General features: G+C 48.1%; 7 protein-coding genes across 7 annotated transcripts; 2 read left to right on the top strand and 5 right to left on the bottom strand.

The window, feature by feature from the left end:
• Positions 1–922: 922 nt before the first annotated feature.
• Positions 923–3752, bottom strand: VE01_04368 (uncharacterized protein; the record flags this gene model as incomplete). Its single annotated transcript, XM_018273842.1, has 7 exons — positions 923–1140; positions 1170–2308; positions 2367–2691; positions 2746–3067; positions 3129–3390; positions 3474–3553; positions 3621–3752. The coding sequence occupies 7 exons, from the start codon at positions 3750–3752 to the stop codon at positions 923–925; spliced, it is 2478 nt and encodes an 825-aa protein (XP_018131128.1).
• A 1028-nt stretch (positions 3753–4780) lies between these two features.
• On the top strand, positions 4781–7316 carry VE01_04367 (uncharacterized protein). The gene is made up of 7 exons (XM_018273841.2): positions 4781–5143; positions 5204–5427; positions 5480–5519; positions 5575–5606; positions 5655–5998; positions 6052–6522; positions 6582–7316. The coding sequence occupies exons 1-7, from the start codon at positions 4897–4899 to the stop codon at positions 6844–6846; spliced, it is 1623 nt and encodes a 540-aa protein (XP_018131187.1). The 5' UTR covers positions 4781–4896; the 3' UTR covers positions 6847–7316.
• Positions 6968–9277, bottom strand: VE01_04366 (uncharacterized protein; the record flags this gene model as incomplete). The annotated part of the gene is made up of 4 exons (XM_018273840.2): positions 8806–9277; positions 7515–8752; positions 7370–7397; positions 6968–7316 (listed from the first exon to the last, which is right to left on the bottom strand). The coding sequence occupies exons 1-4, from the start codon at positions 9204–9206 to the stop codon at positions 6968–6970; spliced, it is 2016 nt and encodes a 671-aa protein (XP_018131186.1). The 5' UTR covers positions 9207–9277.
• A 71-nt stretch (positions 9278–9348) lies between these two features.
• VE01_04365 (uncharacterized protein) lies at positions 9349–10153 on the bottom strand (the record flags this gene model as incomplete). Its single annotated transcript, XM_018273839.2, has 2 exons — positions 9349–9832; positions 9884–10153. The coding sequence occupies 2 exons, from the start codon at positions 10151–10153 to the stop codon at positions 9635–9637; spliced, it is 468 nt and encodes a 155-aa protein (XP_018131185.1). The 3' UTR covers positions 9349–9634.
• Positions 10154–10513: 360 nt separating this feature from the next.
• Positions 10514–12004, top strand: VE01_04364 (uncharacterized protein). The gene has a single exon (XM_018273838.2). The coding sequence runs from the start codon at positions 10571–10573 to the stop codon at positions 11870–11872; it is 1302 nt and encodes a 433-aa protein (XP_018131127.2). The 5' UTR covers positions 10514–10570; the 3' UTR covers positions 11873–12004.
• Positions 12005–12548: 544 nt separating this feature from the next.
• On the bottom strand, positions 12549–14091 carry VE01_04363 (uncharacterized protein). Its single transcript, XM_018273837.2, has 7 exons — positions 14042–14091; positions 13868–13986; positions 13695–13816; positions 13439–13623; positions 13125–13311; positions 12990–13067; positions 12549–12935 (listed from the first exon to the last, which is right to left on the bottom strand). Exons 1-7 carry the CDS (start codon positions 14079–14081, stop codon positions 12626–12628), a joined length of 1041 nt encoding a protein of 346 aa, XP_018131126.2. The 5' UTR covers positions 14082–14091; the 3' UTR covers positions 12549–12625.
• A 1093-nt stretch (positions 14092–15184) lies between these two features.
• On the bottom strand, positions 15185–16628 carry VE01_04362 (uncharacterized protein). The gene is made up of 2 exons (XM_018273836.2): positions 16222–16628; positions 15185–16174 (listed from the first exon to the last, which is right to left on the bottom strand). The coding sequence occupies exons 1-2, from the start codon at positions 16543–16545 to the stop codon at positions 15221–15223; spliced, it is 1278 nt and encodes a 425-aa protein (XP_018131125.1). The 5' UTR covers positions 16546–16628; the 3' UTR covers positions 15185–15220.
• Positions 16629–16997: the final 369 nt, after the last annotated feature.

Here is a 16997-nt window from a genome sequence, read left to right as displayed (position 1 = left end):
AAATTTGCGTATGAATTCTTACCATACTATCCATGGCTTTGCGGTTGGAAGCACATCAGAAGCAAGAAGACGCCAACGCCTGTGATTCGGGACTTCCTTCCACGGCCGAAACGGACGCGCGCTAACTGGTCTGTGCACCAGGGTTAGAACACCAACGATTCTAGGAGAGAATGCTTACACACCGCAGCACGGGAGTTCAAGCAGCCCATTCGGTCATCAGACTGAGATTTATACCGCGGTAGATCATGAGAGCGATCGAGTCAGGATCATTACCTGTGATCTAAGCCGCCGTTGGTGAATTCGAGCATGGTTTCTGGCCTCCCTTACGCCGATGCAGCAATTATTGACCCTCTTCTCCTCTCTACCTTGTCGTATGCCTCGGACCATCTAAGCGATGCAGCGTATCAAACAAGCCTTGCATACGAAAGCTGAAGAATTTGCTCACAGCCATAGTCTCAGCAGGTCGTTCGAAGCTCTCATATACGGCTGTGTCATTTGAAGGAAACAGGACACTGTAATCAAGGTCTGGTAGGAAACCTTGACGGCTGGGCTTCAGAATCTGCGCAAAGGTTTCGAGCTCGCTTTTGATGTGGTAAGCTACTCTCCCTGACCAGACTTGCACTGGGTTATTCACCAGCAACTCCCGAACGGATTTTGCTATTGTCGCTACCGCCCCAGCTTAGAGATGTGGAATGTTCTCTAGGAGAGGATGCGGCGCGCCAATGCCTTCGGTGTCGGCCGGCTCTATCGGTCTTGGAGAGAGAAAAGTCACCAGAGTCGAGGTATTTACGCTCTCCGTGGTGGTCGGACTTTCATGCGGGGAGGGAGCTGAAATCCCTACCGAAGGTTTGACACAAAGGAATTCCAGAAATTAAATTTGCCAAAAGGCCTATAGTTAGCCAAATGTAGTATTATTGGGGATTCATGTCCCAAAACCACGTCTGCCCGCTGTCGTTGAGGCCTCCGTAGGAGCCACTAATAATGTTGCCATTCTGCCATCGTCTATCGGAGGATGTGTACTTTGCGACATATCCTGGCCGAGCGGCAAATTCGACGAATATTGCCCATTCGAAATGCTGGTCGAGGAAGGATTTCCGTTCTTATCTTTGGCGAAGTTGCCTTCGAAGTTATTGAGAATCACTAAGCGTATCAATAATTAGCTGCTTTACGAACGGATCGCAAAAACTTGCCCTGTGGGACTGATTGCAAGCTTTCGTTGAAATCCGTCTCGCTCAACGCAGCAGTAGGCATATCGTAGGCAATGTCCTGGTTATCGTAAAACCCTTTTATTGACTTGTTCGGAAAGTCCATCCTGTCCTGGGTTGCCATGGCACCGCCTGAGGGTTGTCTGGCCCCCAAATAAACGCCAACAGATCTCGTCGGAGTTCCATGTGCTGTTAGAAGTTCTTCATAATTTTCCGTATCTTCTTCTTTGGCTAACAACTCTTTCATCTCGTTTGACATTATTACGCTAACCAATGCTTCTAAGATCTTACCACTCTGGGCAGAGAGTAACGTGCGATGCCCAAGAGCTTTTGTTATGCATATGACCCGCGCTAAGGCCATCTTTCCCTCCTGCGCTTGAGACAACAAAGGCTGCGACAGCGCCATCAAGCTCAGCATTATACCAGCCGTGAACAATTGGATACCAATATACGCGGCGGCATGGGTGTCTTTCACAGCTCTCAGAACATCAAGGTGATCAACAATGTTGGCTGTACGAAGAGCAGACTCCCAGCACTGCGCTTTACTAATCGCAAAAGTCCTCGGACTTGGAGAGTTTGGATCATGGGAGGCGTCGTTCTCGCCCAGAGGTGTTTTGAGGATCTCTATTTGCGATTGCCTCAAGAGTTGGGAATTGAATTGCAGTAGAGGCCGGTGTAGGAGGATCTGTAAGTTGTCGTAGGCAAGCTGAAGGGCAAGGGCTTGGAGCCTGAAGGTCTTCCTAATTGTGTCCGCGGGCTGCTGTGACCACGAGCTCTCCCTTTTCAAGAGTAATTCGTCCGGCAAGCTTTCATGCCATGTGAGCAGTCTCTCATGAAGGGATTGTATTTTTTCTATCACCTGGGCCGCATTGCCACCCTTGATGAAGTTTACATCCAAAATTGGCGACGCGATGCTGTAAAGTTTGAACTTGAATCTTTGATATGAAAATGTTGTGACCGCTTCCACTCTGCCGTTATCAAGCTGCTCGACCGAATGAAGGTCCGGATGCGGGTTGGCAGCATCATCGAGTGTTTCAAGGCTAGAGACTTGACAGTCTATATCGTTGATCGAGCACGGTCTTCCCCATGCGATAGATGCGAAGCTGAGGGCACGTAGTGTTAAAAAGTATAAATTAAATACAAAGCTGAGGTGGTACAAACCGGTCAAAGACATAAAGAGCCCACCAAACCCGTTTTTGAACTTCTCTAGTAACCTGAGAGGAAGGTCGATATAGTGCCTCCTTGTGTAATCCAATGGCCTGGGCTGCTTTAATTCCGCTCCCCAGGACTACAAATGCCAGATTTGGTTGGGCATTGTACATGTAAAAAGACCCAAGCAGAATACAAATCTGAACTGCCTCTATTTCGGGTCGGTCGAAAACATCAAAAATATGCTCTTGAACCTTGGTTATCAGAATCGATTTCAGCTGTTCCAAATCAAGGGCCGGAAACAACTTTCGCGCCTCCTCCGCTGTGCAATATCTTGCTGTTTTCATTAAGTCAGGTATAGTTCGTTCGGAGGTGCATGGGGCGGAATTACCTCCCATAGCAGAAATTACAGCCAACAGAACGACAAACCCAAGGCGAGATGGGGGAGCTTGACGACTTTTGGTAATCTCTTCATATTCTTCCCGAAATGTCGGCTCGTGGAAAACCATCATGAACCAGTGAACGGAATCAATATACTTGTTCAACAAAAAGTCTGTAACTTTTTTTTGCGGAAGGTCGATCCCGAGAAGCATGGCGATGGGGACTTGACGATCAGAAGTAGAACAAGAGCTCTGGTTTTTAGTATTAGGGGTGCCTCCAGGTAGCGCAAAGTTATCATTTTCGGGGCTTTCATGTTGAAACTCATCGAACACCTAGGTTGTTAGTCGGAATCCTGAACTCAAGTCATCAGTAAAGGCTCCCATTGACACATACTTCATTGATCAGCCCCATAGCTGAAACACCCTGTGTGTGGTGTCTTAATCTAGAGAAATCTAGATTCTTTTGACGGACATTTGAGCCTGTGTCATTCCAGCCCTCTGCTGGTAAAAGATTTGATACTGCAGCCGACGAAAACAACGAGTTCCTTTGAATAGGGCTCTCCATAGCTTTTAGTCTGGTTGACCACAACGATGATACGGAAGCATTCGTCAGCGGCATCTGAGATTGAGGCTGTCCATTCTGAGGCTTGGGAGACCTAGGAGAGATGTTAACTATGAGGTTCAAGGTATATAAAAATGCACAGCTAGTCCTTAGGACTGGCATTCGGCGGGGGCCTACCTCGTGTTGGTTAGCAGGACACGCTTTACACAAGGCACCTGATCCCTCACACACAGGGCACATGGACGCTCTTTGTCACACTAAACGTTGTTAGAATTAGCATCATCGTAGTGTCACTTCAGTTGTCGATTGTGTCACACAACTTACTCTCAGCTTATGTTTCCGACATCGCTGGCAAGCCTGCCTAACGCGCTTTCGCTGAGGTCGGGCCTGGCAGCCGCTATCTTCGGTCGCTGGAGGTAATTCAAATACATCAGCCGTGTCATTCACTTGGTCCATTGTTCAAGCAAGAATCATCAGCGTTGGTGCATGGAAGTTCGATGAGATTGTTGCTAAAAGAAACAAATGTTCCCCGCGACTCCACCTGATTAAGCCCGCTACCAGACGATTTATTGAATTTTGCATTTGCAGAAACAGACTCGTCACCCCCTAAAAAGGCCCATCCTTGCGTCCATTCAATCCGACCCTTCCATTTCCCTTGTATCTTAATTGGATTGATTTATACACCCCTATAATCCCTCTTAACCTTTCTAACGTTTTCCATCAATTCGGTTAATCGTCGTCTTGCTTGAGCCTTCGTGTTTTGTGGATGCTGCTGATGCCCCGGTCATCGCCGGGATGGGTTCAACATCGCGGTCGTTACGGTGATCCACATATGACCTTCCGAACAAGTCTACTCCGATGTGGGGCCGATACACAACAACCTATTAGGATATTCCGATTCCAGAAGGAAGTGATGGTCGTGTATGACCAAAATATACGTATCACATATTGCTTCTAGGGGACATTGTGGCTGGCATCTGCGTAACTCAATTCCGAAGTCTGAAAATCCACGTCACAACGCCACCACGGCCATACCAAGAACAGTACGGGGAAGCCAGAAAAACATACCAGTAAATTAGATAATCCATAACTTCAAAGAGCCTTTGGATTTTTGGTGCTAAAGAAGGAAGGGGGTAGCAGCTCTCCTGTAGGGGGATTTTTCGCTGTCAATTACGCCAAGAACTCAATTTATCGCATGTCGAATAGAACCTTTGTTTCCGTGCCGTTTTTCGCATGACTGAAGTTAGGCTAGTTCGGAGTCGGAGAGGCTAATCCTTGCCTGAACGTTCGGTACAACTAATCCCTGGTAGGCCTTTCGCGATACTTCGGTCCGACTCCTCCTGAGCGTTCGGCACAACTATCGATTTTCGTCCAAATGTAGCTTGTCGGAGGCCCGTCTGTCATATTAAGGCTCTCAATTTGGCGGGATGGGGCGCTCCTACGTGTTCCCCATACTTCCACGCACGCGCAGAGTCTAGTCCTTTATTTCGAGTATGGTTAAGTGGGTCCGTTTGCCTAGACCCAGATTCAAATCTGGGGTATTGCGGGGGGATATAACTCTCCACTCCCATCACTTCGCCTTTATTCATAGTCAACGAAGATGTCCTTATCAAAAATCCTATTTCGCAAACAACAGCTCGCTGTAGACCAAATGGATGGGATATCTGGCTTGACCAAAGCCAATGCGTACAACTACACTGTGGTCTTGTTTGCCTCACTTGGGTCATTCACATATGGCTACAGCTCATCCATTATCGCGTCCATTTTTGGCCTTCCTTCATTTTTTGATTACTTCAATCTTTCCCTCAGTGGGCCAAATGCAAAAGAAGGAAATGATATCATCGGCGGTACAGTCTATGTCTAGCACGTCTCAGTACCTATAGAAAGCTAACGGTAATTATAACTAGCTGCGAATGGTTTATTCTTTGGAGGGGGGCTTTTCGGCGCTCTTGTTGTGAATCTGATTCTCAATAAGCTGGGCCGGCGTTTTTCAATTCAGATTATCTGTGTCATTTGCATTATCTCTGCTGTGATCCAAGGGGGGGCTGTCCATATTGCAATGATCCTCGTGGGACGGTTCCTTAGTGGTGTTGGTGTTGGTATGATGCAGGTAACAATACCAGCATATATGGTAATAGGCCTTCAGTGTCCACACAGGCTGCGTCAAATAACGTCTACAATAGTCGGAACTCTCACCTGCGAGAGAGCGCGGTCGAATGACTGGTAAATGCGATATACTACGCTCGTTCTACTACTCAATTTCTAACCTCTATATTAGGTTCACACGGAGTTTTAATTGTTGTCGGCTACGTAAGATCCGTCAACCACAGGTGAAATTCTCAATTGACCCATTTTTAGACCGCAGCAGCTTTTACTGGCTTGGGCTGCTATTTTGCTAAGCCCGAGGTTCAATGGCGGCTCTGTTTATGTTTACAATTGGTCGCTCCACTCATTCTCCTTATCGGATCTCCTTTGCTTCCAGAATCTCCAAGATGGCTGGTATCCCATGGCAAAGACTTGCGAGCCTTAGAAATTCTCCTAAAGCTACACGCAGAAGAGCAAGTTCAACGAGCTGCTAAAGAAGAGTTCTATCAAATTTTAATTCAATTAGAGCTTGAAGAGGAGACAGGTGTACATGGTATTTGGGGTATGATAAAACGGCCGTCGTACAGAAAGAGGATTCTATCGGGGTTATTAGTTCAGTACGTCGCTTCCTCACTCTAACTCACGACTTCTCTACTCACCTATCATTCAGATTCGCCTCACAGTCCACCGGCGTCCTTGTCATCAATAACTACCAGATTCTGCTCTACAATAATCTTGGGCTCTACGGCTGGCTCCCACTCCTTCTTTATGCCATTTTTTCGGCTTGGGGAGCCTTCTCTAACTGGATCAACGCTAACCTCCTTGACCGGCTTGGACGAGTGCCCATTATCACATTCGGTCTCATTGGCTGTATCTGTATGATGACCATCGAGACAGCATTAGTGGCAAGCTATGCTTCAACATCGAATCAAGGAGGCAACGCAGCGGCTGTCTTATTTTTGTTTCTTTTTATCGGGTTTTATGGTGGGTCCCAAGATGCTAGTAGCTACGTATATTGTAGCGAAATATTTCCAACTGGAGTTCGAGCCCAGGGGCTGGGAATATGTATCGCAGGCCAGTTCGCATGCGCTCTGATGTATACCGAGGCTGCTCCTGTCGCTTTTGCTAATATTGGATGGAGGTATGTTTCGTCCTTGCCTGTCCTTATCCTTCACTTCGAGTGTTACTAACAGCATAAAGATATTACATTGTTTTTATTATAGTGCCCGCCGTATGCTTGCCACTTCTCTGGCACCTTCCTGAGACCAATGGCTTGCTACTAGAGGAAATAGCAGCCAAGTTTGGAGATGAGGTTGCGGTTAACAGTTCGCCTCTTAGCGATGACCGCCAGCGCATTGTTAACGAGCGTCTTACTGCTTTGGGAATAGATAATCTAGGCGACATCGAAACCAAAAAAACGGAAGGCAAAGGCTTCTGTGAGCAGGTTGAAGGAAATGAACTGTAAGTATCTCACCGGCTTTAGTGCCTGCGTCGCCTCTGCAATCGATCCTTGCGTTATGTAGTGGGTTATGCGAACGCAAACTTGGAGTCCCAACGTGCCGAAACCACTAGGAGCGATTAAAAAACTACACCCTAGGGCCCGTCTTTGCGAGCACATTGGCACCAAACCATGCAACAGCTTGTCGTTGAACGAAGTCATGGAAGAAAAATTCGCCACCACCAAGTGCTTCTTCTGAGTTGGGTTGGCGCCGTGCGGGGATTGTCATATAGTCTATCGCATCGAGGTTGTCGATTTCGGGAAAAACGGGTATGCAATAGTCACCACGCGATGGCTTCATCTTGGTGTCGAGTGATATTCCTTGCACATATGCTAGTCTTCGATAGCAACCTCCTATTTCGGCTTGGCAAATCGGCTCCTCCCTCTTATCCGCTTTCCGTATCGGAAGAAGAGGTACGGGAACGGCATCATCGCTACTGTCAGAAAGGCGAGCACGCTGGTCGCCCACTGGTATCCAAGCTTGTTATACATCTGCACGCCAAAGAGAGGGAAGACAGCTGGAGTGAGAGTTAGCGAGACTGTGATGAAACTTATTGCGTCTGTTTTAAGAGTTGTGTCACAAGCAAATATGCCCAGGGGAGGGAAGGTGTGATATAAATAGGAATAGAACGAACCAGCAAAACAGCTTCGCACGAAACTGTTCGCCGCCAGTGCACTAGCAGCATACTGCGGATAGGCGTCGACAAGAAATGTGAATATTCCTGTGAAGACGAGAAGGTTACTAATAGTAGGCGGCGATTTAGCATTGTCTTGCAGTTGGGGAATATTAAACCAGAGACAACGGCTTTCTACATTTCCAAATTGAACAACAGTTATGACTGAATTGACGTACCCTGCGCTAAAAATGGTAGACCCAATAATCGGAACGATCCAGTGCACACTGCTATACGTCGTCCAACCAAACATGAACAGCCCTATGGGCACCAGCACAGCTCCTGATATCGCAGGCGGGAGTCGGTGCTCTGGCTCAGCGCCCCCATTGTTCTCATTCTGCTTAATTAGTCTCCTATAATTCTGATGCCAGAACGAATCTGTAGCTAGCGCTGCCAGCATCCCCACAAAGAGGCCAAGGAACGAAAGCCCAATCTGCGAGAGCGTGAAGTTGTAGTTATTACGGAAGACGAGCGGGAACGCGCCGAAGAAGAGGTACAGGATGCCTAGTAGGATTGCGGAAAAGAGACACAGATTCATGACCATGAATTCGAGCGCTAGCAGTTGGAAGGGCCGGTAGAGGGAGATGCGGATCTCGTGCTGGATGCTCTTGTTGCTTATGTCCATCGGGGCCTTATACCTCTCATCGCCTGTGTCAGCGCGGATCTGACGTGCCTTGTTGCGCAGCAGCACAGGGTGGTACGTCTCGGGCACGAAGAAGATGAGGAGCACCCACAGCACAAAGCTCCAGATGATCAGCACGTAGTACGTCCAGCGCCAGTGCGTGTACTGGTTGACAAAGCCGCCAATCAGGGGACCGAGCACGGGCCCGATGAACGGCGAGGCGGTGAAGATCATCATGGGCGCCTGTAGGTCGTCGCGCGAGAACAGGTCGCCTACGCTGCCGCCGGCTACAGAGAGGAAGGCTGAGCCAGAGAAGCCGTCGAGGAAGCGCGCGGTGAGCATAGTGGCCATGTTGTGCGCAGCGGCGGAAGAGATGATCCAGATGATGAAGAAGGCGAAGGAGACGAGATATATAGGGCGCCTGCCATAAAACTCGGACAGCGGCGCGAGCAGCATGGGGCCAAAGCCAAGGCCAAGGATGAAGAGGGACAGCCCGAGCGTGGCTACGATCTGGCTGCTGTGGAACTCTGGCAGAATCTGGGCATAGGTGGCCGTGTAGATTGAGGAAGTGCAAGTCCTATCTAGGCATTAGCAATGCTTTTATTACCGAAGGGTTCCTGGATAACTTACACACAGACAGCCGCTACCGAGTTAATCAACACAATAGTCCATTTCTGCCAAATACTCCAACTCCTCGGACTCAACGGGTCCGCATCCCCTCTTTTCCAACCGACGATAAAGGGATCCTCCTTCGCCACCCCCTCCACGGCCTCAATATCCTCGTAACACAAATCTCCATTCCGCAACCTCGTGTGGCTCACTGAGCGGTTGGTACCAGCCTCACTGACAGGTCTCGCATGTGACCCCCGGGCTCCCTTCGACTCGTTACTCTCCTCGCTTTTGGTGTCTAAGCTGGAGCTAACGGGATTCAGACCGTTGCTGGGCGTACTGGTGCGAAACCTCTCTCTCGTGGTAACATCGTCATCTCCGCAGGTTATGGTGACGCCGTTGTCACCTAGTAAAGTCGTCATACCTATAAAAACAAAGCGCTATAAATGCAAGCTCCTGTCCATAATAAACAAAACCAACAACAAGGAGGAATCAATCATGTACACATATATATAACACAATAAATAAAATCAGCAAAATATCCCCATGCCCCTCCCCATGCCCCTCCCCGATGCCGCTCTCCGACAAAAACCCACCCATCGATACTTGCACCCCAGTTTTCCTGTCCGGCCCAGGCTATAGCGGCTTGTCGGGACAGACCCACGTTGTCGGCCCCAAAATTTGCCGAATCCGCGAACGAGCTCCTCATGCCGACCAAGCACAGCATTGGACTCACTTGCTATCTGCACGATTACAAAGATCCATCGATTGTTGATCCGATTTTCGCTGGGTTTAGAAACTGGTTAGGTCGAATTACGGCAGGTATGTATATTCACATCCGTGTATAGTTCTAAAAAAGTATCTGTGGATATGGAGCATAGATCAGCATTGAGAGGCCTTGTTGCGCTCCCTCGATGCTCCTATCTATCCAAGGAACAGCTAGACGGGTATTTAGGGCGAGCATGGCGGTAACAGCAGATACCCCATAGGTGCTTGCTTCTTCATCGGAAATGGTTGCCGGCGACCCTCCAGGCAAGTCGCCAGGAATCTTGAGATAGTCAGCAAAGGATCCACGGTCAAGAAATTATCAAGCATGAACCCATCCGGCTACTCGATCGCCAGTTTTCCAGTTTCCGGGCGCACTGTGCCCAACTTTGGCGACCTTGCCAGCATAGTCACACCCGATAATAGTCCCTCGAGGAGCAACGACATCAATGTGTTTAAAGTCGGTTGGACTGAGGGTGACAGAGGACACTTTAACTAGGATCTCATTGACTGATAGTGAAGGGATCCCACCTGCACGGTATTTTTTTAAGACGTAGTTCACTAGTCGAGAGGCAATTAGCAGGTTTGCTGTGAGTGCTTGCATTGACTTAGGGACCAGTTTAAGGCAAAACTTAAACTTGGAGTGACAGGAGACCAGGATCACGTTAAACCAGCGGGCGGTCCGTTTAGCCGACTAGCCCCACAATTTCGCTGCCTCGGAGCTAATCATCAGAACTGATCACATGTGGTTTATCGATACTTGTTCGACTTTCTTCGGAGCGCAGGAGAGGTAGAGTTGGTTGTTCGGCTTGGTGGCAGAAGCGACCCTTCGGGATTTAGTCTCACTACTGTGCGGCATTCGGACTTCGGACTTCGGAGAAGACGTAGACCAAGGAAGTGCACTAGTTCTGGTCTTTCCTTCTCCCGGCTAGATTCGTTACCCACCGTTGCCACTTCTAGGACCACCTTACAGCTATAGGATAAGTGTGAAGGTTCTATTGCCATTCAAAGTGTTATATATATGTGTGTACCGGTTATTCTTTTCCAAATAGTTCCCACGTCCCCATCCCCCATAGGGCCACGCAACGCAATCGTCAAGCAATACTTTGAAATCATGTCTCTGCTCCTGCACCACTTCTTTCCCCGCAACCCAACGTTCGGCTACGAAGCGCTTCGAGCTGCAGGATACAGCAATTACGGTGGTGCTGACATAAGTGAAATCATTGCCATCTGCTCTCGGATCCCATCGGGCAACGAAGACCGCTGGCTACGCGAGTGGCAAGCCGCAGCAGACCGGGCTGTGTCTAATGCAAAGACAAGTGTTGAGAAGGGCAACCCCATCAGCGCCCAGCAGGCATACCTCCGAGCATCAAACTACTATCGCACTGCGGAGTTCTTCCGACGTGAGGATCCATTCAACGATGAGTTAGCACATACACTATATCAGAAATCGGTAGATACCTTTGTTTCAGCTATGAAATTGGTAGACTATTACTTTGAAGAGGTTGATATTCCATACGAAGGGACGACGCTCCCAGGGTACTTTATGCGTCCAGACCAGAAATCGGTGCCGCGGGCTACTATCATCTTTAATGGTGGCTTTGACAGCACGAAGGAGGAGGCCTGGTTCGCCATCGCTTTGCCAGCCCTGCAGCGAGGGTTTAACGTGCTGATTTTTGATGGCCCAGGGCAAGGAATGGTAATTAGGGAGAGGCGACTATTCTTCCGACCGGATTGGGAGAGCGTGGTGACGCCGGTTGTGGACTACGCCCTAAGCAGGGCGGATGTGGCACCTGAAAAACTTGTCATCTTCGGCTGGAGTATGGGTGGCTATTTGGTCGCGAAAGCTGCAACAAAGGAGCATCGTGCCGCAGCATTGATTCTTGATGATGGAGTATTCGATTTTGGCCACCCATTCCGCAGTCAGACACCAGGCTTCGTGAAATATTTGATTCGCCATCACTGGGATGCCGCAGCAAATGCTATACTTAGGCTGGTGATGCGGACATCAACCGGCACAAAATGGGGCCTCCTCAACGGAAAGTGGACCTTTGGTGCGGCATCTGAAGCTGACTTCTTGCGCCAAGTCATGACCTATACGCTTGAAGGGAGCGCAGGTGAGATCAAAACGCCAGCTCTGATATTGGATGCGCCAGACGACCACTTCCTAAAGGGTCAACCGGCGGCACTGGAGAAGAACGTGGTTTGCAAAACCACTTTTTTTGCATTAACAGCAGAGGAGGGCGCTAGTACCCATTGCCATACGGGTTCGTCCTCAAGATTACATCAGGTGATATTCGATTATGTAGCAGACATTCTCTAAGCTGCCGTGCGTAGCCAGAAGGTTGTCAGATCACAATGTATTCGAGGTCATTGTTGAGAGATACCAAGATTAGGGTTACCTTGGTCAAATTAGGTTTTCCCCAGCCACTCTATTAGGACCTATTGTATGTATAGAAAGAGAGGCTCCTACCTTAGTTCTGCAATGTAATTATTATCCATGTATTTCAGTATGATATCCTCAAGAGTTTCAAGATGCCCCTATAGATACTTGCTAATAGTGTTGCTGAGTCTGGTACAAGATATGGAGCTCGAAAAGCAAGTGTCATATCCATAATGGATCGACTCAAAACATGGTTGAAACAAGGGTACTTTTTTACTCTTCCAACATGAGAAATACTTCATCGAGTCCACAGGATTCGCCTATCAAGGGTATAGAGACGACTACGTCATTGAGGAGCATTCTTTCGGTGAACGACGACATTTGCGTATTGTGATGATACGCAAATGTCACAATACGCAAATGTCGTCGTTAGAATTGGAGCAGGCCCGCCAGATTTAAACATCACGCCCCAATTCGAGAAGTATCTGCAAGCATATGAACTCGCTATATATGAGAAGAATGCAGATGTTGGTAGCACGTAGTTAGAGAACAAATATCCAGGATATGCGTGCAATACCCCATCTGACAACTACTAATTTAAATCGGAGCCACAAGACGGGAATTCCTTGTACTCTCCAACCCCGGAGATTCTAGCCATTACTGCAAGTAAGACGCATTATATTCCTCTTCGCCCTAGTTTGTATTGACCTCAAAGGACTTAAGTACACTAATCCCACTATCTCTATCATTACTGCTCTCACCGATTGTCCCACAGCCCTGCTGGTTCAAATCATCTGAGCCGTTCAGCTCACTGCGGGAGCCATCAGCCGCAACCGTTCTTGCAGGCAAACACATTTCGATATTCTGATTGCCTCGGGTTTGTGAAGAGCACCTTTGTGAATGAAAGACGGGGAAGAGGGCACGGAGGAGCGGGCGGAGCGTGTAGGCAGAAGCGGCGATAATTCCGAGGCTGGCCTCGACGGTGGACCAGATAGCAACTCCACTTAGCATAGGGGATTAGCAAAGAGAATATTGCAAGGGGCCAAAGGAGCCATACGCGGTTTCGAAGAGGAAGTTGTCAGTGATAGTAGAATATTTGATATAACGGATGCGAACCATAGTTGATACTCCGGCTCTGCGTTTTGGGTTAGGATGAACTAGAAAACACAACAGAATTTGGTGAATAACTGACAGAAGACCCAAAGCAAGAATAGCAGCAATGGAAACTTTAGTGAGCCGGTTTAACTGAAGATTCCAAATTAGGGCCATAGGCAATATTGCCAATATCCAATCTGCTGTAAAGGAAACAACGGAATGAGCGATAGTAGCGTCTGATATAATGGCTGCGCTCAAACAGCTCCCAGACTCCCCTTTATATTCTAGATAGCATATCTATTAGTTATGTATAGCCTGGGTACGGACAAGGTAGTAGTGTTAAAGAAGTAAATGTATGCCCTGCTATGTCCTAAGCCGCTTAATTTAACTGCAGAGATAGGAGAGTCTTACGGTCCCAAAAGAAGTTGACAGGTGAGCATCGGAATATAAGAAGAAAAAGATAAAAGGTCGAGAAGGCCATAACCATCGCCATGGTTCCATATATTATGACCTTGTATTTACGTTGCAAGCATATCCTTAAAAGGAATACAGAAATCGATAGTCGCACAAAAACAGTCGTTAAAATATATAAAATTCTAGACGTCGCATTAGTAGTAGCCGAGTTAGGATAAATAGTGAGAGAACGCTTGTCTCTACGGGCTCTTACTCGCACAGGAACCAAAGATAAAGTGCCTTGGGAAGATCCGCAGCTTCAATATCCACATTATGCCTCCCAGTGCCGTACTTTACAGACAGTGTTGCACATGTGGAATAAGTGGTGAAAAGTAACTAGACGAACGTTATGTACTGGTGCAGGTGTTAGTGAGAGTGTGAACTTACTACAGCGGCTACAAGCAACAAGTCCTCTGCCGCCCAGCATCTACTAATAAAGGTCCTCTCACACAATCGCAGTGCGAAGAAGACCCATGCCAATCCCACGGAGAGCCCTATAACAACGACTAGAACAAGAGGTTAGTATGTAGGCCTCGCGATGAATACAGAAGGCATACTCACCACATGTTGGGCCTTTGTTTGCGGCCATGCCCATAGACATCAAGTGAAGGCATAAACTTACTCGCAAATCTAAGTCGGGGGGGGGGGGGGTTATTTGTAGTGTGTGGGGGGAGCTAAATAACATCTAGCTCCCCGCTAAAGCAACAGCCGAGAAATTAGTGTTTTGGCGAAATTCTGGGGTGCGCTAGTACTATAATGGCCTAAAGCCTGCACTAGCTTACCTTTGATGCTCTAGGGAATCTACACGTGACTTTCGAAGGCTTTGCTGTAACCTTCGGCGTACGGGTGTAGTTTCGTACGGTAGAGTAGCTTACGGGCAACAGCATAAGTAAAGGCCGCAGCACCATAGAATTCTACAAGTTGGTTCGCGCTCGGAAATCACATTGCAACCTCGTGCCTACGTCTACACCATCCCCTCCGAAGCTGCATGTCGCATCCTTTTTGACGGTCATCCATCCCAACCACCATCCCTAAACCTACTATGAACAGAGGAGATGAATGCAAGTGTGCTCAAATGTGCCATTCAAAAGCTTTAATAATTATATATCTAAAAAAATGCAGCGCTTATATTCTATCCAAAGCCGGTATCAACGCTAGAGTGTCGAGAGTATATATATGTCAACATCACCGCGAAAGACGGGGAAAGAAGTGGAGCTATATTGACACCTGCCAGTCCACCTCCACCCCCCTGCGATATCATCCTTCTCTCCCTTCGGAATTAGTGTGGCCAGGCATTCCATTGAAACTCCGGCGGCAACGATTGATCAGGTCCCTGGACGATACTAGTAGCAGGCGAAACATCTCGCCGCTACTTGCCTCCCTCCACAAGGCCCACGCTGGGGGTCAAGTCGAGGGTAATGTTGGAGGGCTGAAATGAGGCTTCCTGTAGATGAGTCTGTTCCTCAGTATTAGACCTTTAAATGCTCTTGAATCTGACTCATGGGGTGTGGCCTTAATGCGGCCCTCGGTAGACTGCTCCGCAACCATCTGGGTGGGAGCAAATCTCCATTATATGCGTTTTAGTGATTGCATTCTTGTTGACGAGACGACAATTCAGGACTACATAGCGAGCATTGATAACTTTGATTTGATTTGTCGACACAGTGATCTGTGCATATTCCAAAACGCCAATCGCCACCTTGGCCCCTTCTGTCATGCAATGCCGGCATGTTATAACATCTACAAATTCACCCTGGCGACAACCATTGCCTCAGATACATAACCCGTGACAAACAGCCAAGCCTGCTTTTTTCCGCCATTGGAGGCGGGATTAATACCCACCAATACTGCCGTGCTAGCACTTCTCAACAACTTTCCATCATCCTGGAATATCATCATTATGTCATGGTTGCCTATAGCGTTTTCTCGAACGTGCCAAACCATTGTCGGTATTGGTACGTCGACAGTTCTGGCGGCTTGCCCAAGGGTGTGGGCAAATGGTAGTCCCGCAAGGACATATCCGCTTGCATTGTTCCCAGCGGTTGCATATAGATCGTAGTAGTAGCTGGGATTGTCAATCGTGCTGTCGAGTTGAATGCGAGAGCGAAGGGTAAGTGCTTTTGAGGTGTTGTTGGCAAGATCCCTTCCCATGACGAGCAGGTCACCACCACTGGCATCACTAAGGAGAACTTCATCAGGACGAGTCGTATGGCCCAAGCCGTTTGGGTTGTGGACCTTGGCCAGACCGTTGGTGACTGTTACTTCAGTTAGAGCATCCACAGTGTCGGTCGCGAAATCCACATGTAAAACGTCTGACCAGGCTCCAGTGTTGTATTCAAGCAGATCCTCAACGAAGCGCATTCGTCCATCACGATAGTAATGATCATTTGTGACGTAGAAAGACGTTGGGCTGGTCGCAAAAATGTCATTAGGAGTTCGAATCCGAGCATGTCTGATTGATCCAATCCAGACAGCGGTGTCGCTGTTGATGGTATGGCTGAAAACCTCGATCTGAGAGCGAGCTTTCTGTAGTGAGACGCTTTCGTTTTGCGATTCGCCGTACTCTGGGTTTGGTAAGTGGTTGACAGCAAATATTGTCATTGTTCGCCCATCTTCGCTAGGAAAAATGTCAATTCCATGCGTGACAAAATGCCCCGTGAACCCAGTCAGGGCGAGTTCAGTGGCTTCCAATGTCTGTGATGTTAGAGCAATCGAATATACTACATGTCTGGAATACCCACTATTGGATCAACCACCACAATCATCCCTTGGCCATCATGGTCATGTCTGTCGGTATGGCCTAAAGGTGGAAACCAGTGGCGTCTTGTATGTTCAACACCCTCGCACGCTGTATATAGCTTTCCAGACTCAGCATGGTAGTGCAGATCTTCACAGTGAACTGTATTTGAAATTTTGAGAGGCGCTATATCTCCATGGATGTTCCGAAACTCTTCTTGGGACCTGAGAAATCCAAGCACCGTTGCTCGACGCAACAATGGTTTCCATAGAGTGGCAACACAGAGAGCTAATAGCGCTGATAAGGCTAGCAAAGCACCTTTAGCCATGTTATATCCAACTTTTTACTTCGCATGTAGAAATTCTTCGGATATTGAAGGTGGTACTCAGAAGGTGTGAATTAAACGGCGAATCTTGTTTGGGGGGGGGGTGGTTGTGTCGGCCAAATTTCATTCACCGAGGCAAACGTAAAGTCACATTGAATACTCAAAGCGGTTAGCGGGAAAGAATATCTGTAGAAGCCGACTCGCGACGCATTTTTAGGTTGAGCTCGGAAGTGATCAGTGACAACAGCTGTTTGACTCTGTAATTTATAACCTCTACTGACTCTAAATATGGGAGTTGCAATTCGTCTACACAGAAAGGTTTGGAACACTTTGGAGTTAGAATCTACAAAGGTGCTGATGGTAGGGAGATGGAGGGGTTCAAGGAAGTCTTCGCTAAGGTGAGTGGTATTGGGAAATGTGTGGAATGAGAATAGGAGGCCAAGACTTTGTTTGCC

This window comes from Pseudogymnoascus verrucosus (assembly GCF_001662655.1).
Source record: "Pseudogymnoascus verrucosus strain UAMH 10579 unplaced genomic scaffold scaffold_17, whole genome shotgun sequence".
Classification (NCBI taxonomy): Eukaryota; Fungi; Ascomycota; class Leotiomycetes; order Thelebolales; family Thelebolaceae; genus Pseudogymnoascus; species Pseudogymnoascus verrucosus.
This window is presented reverse-complemented; position numbering and strand designations above follow the sequence as displayed.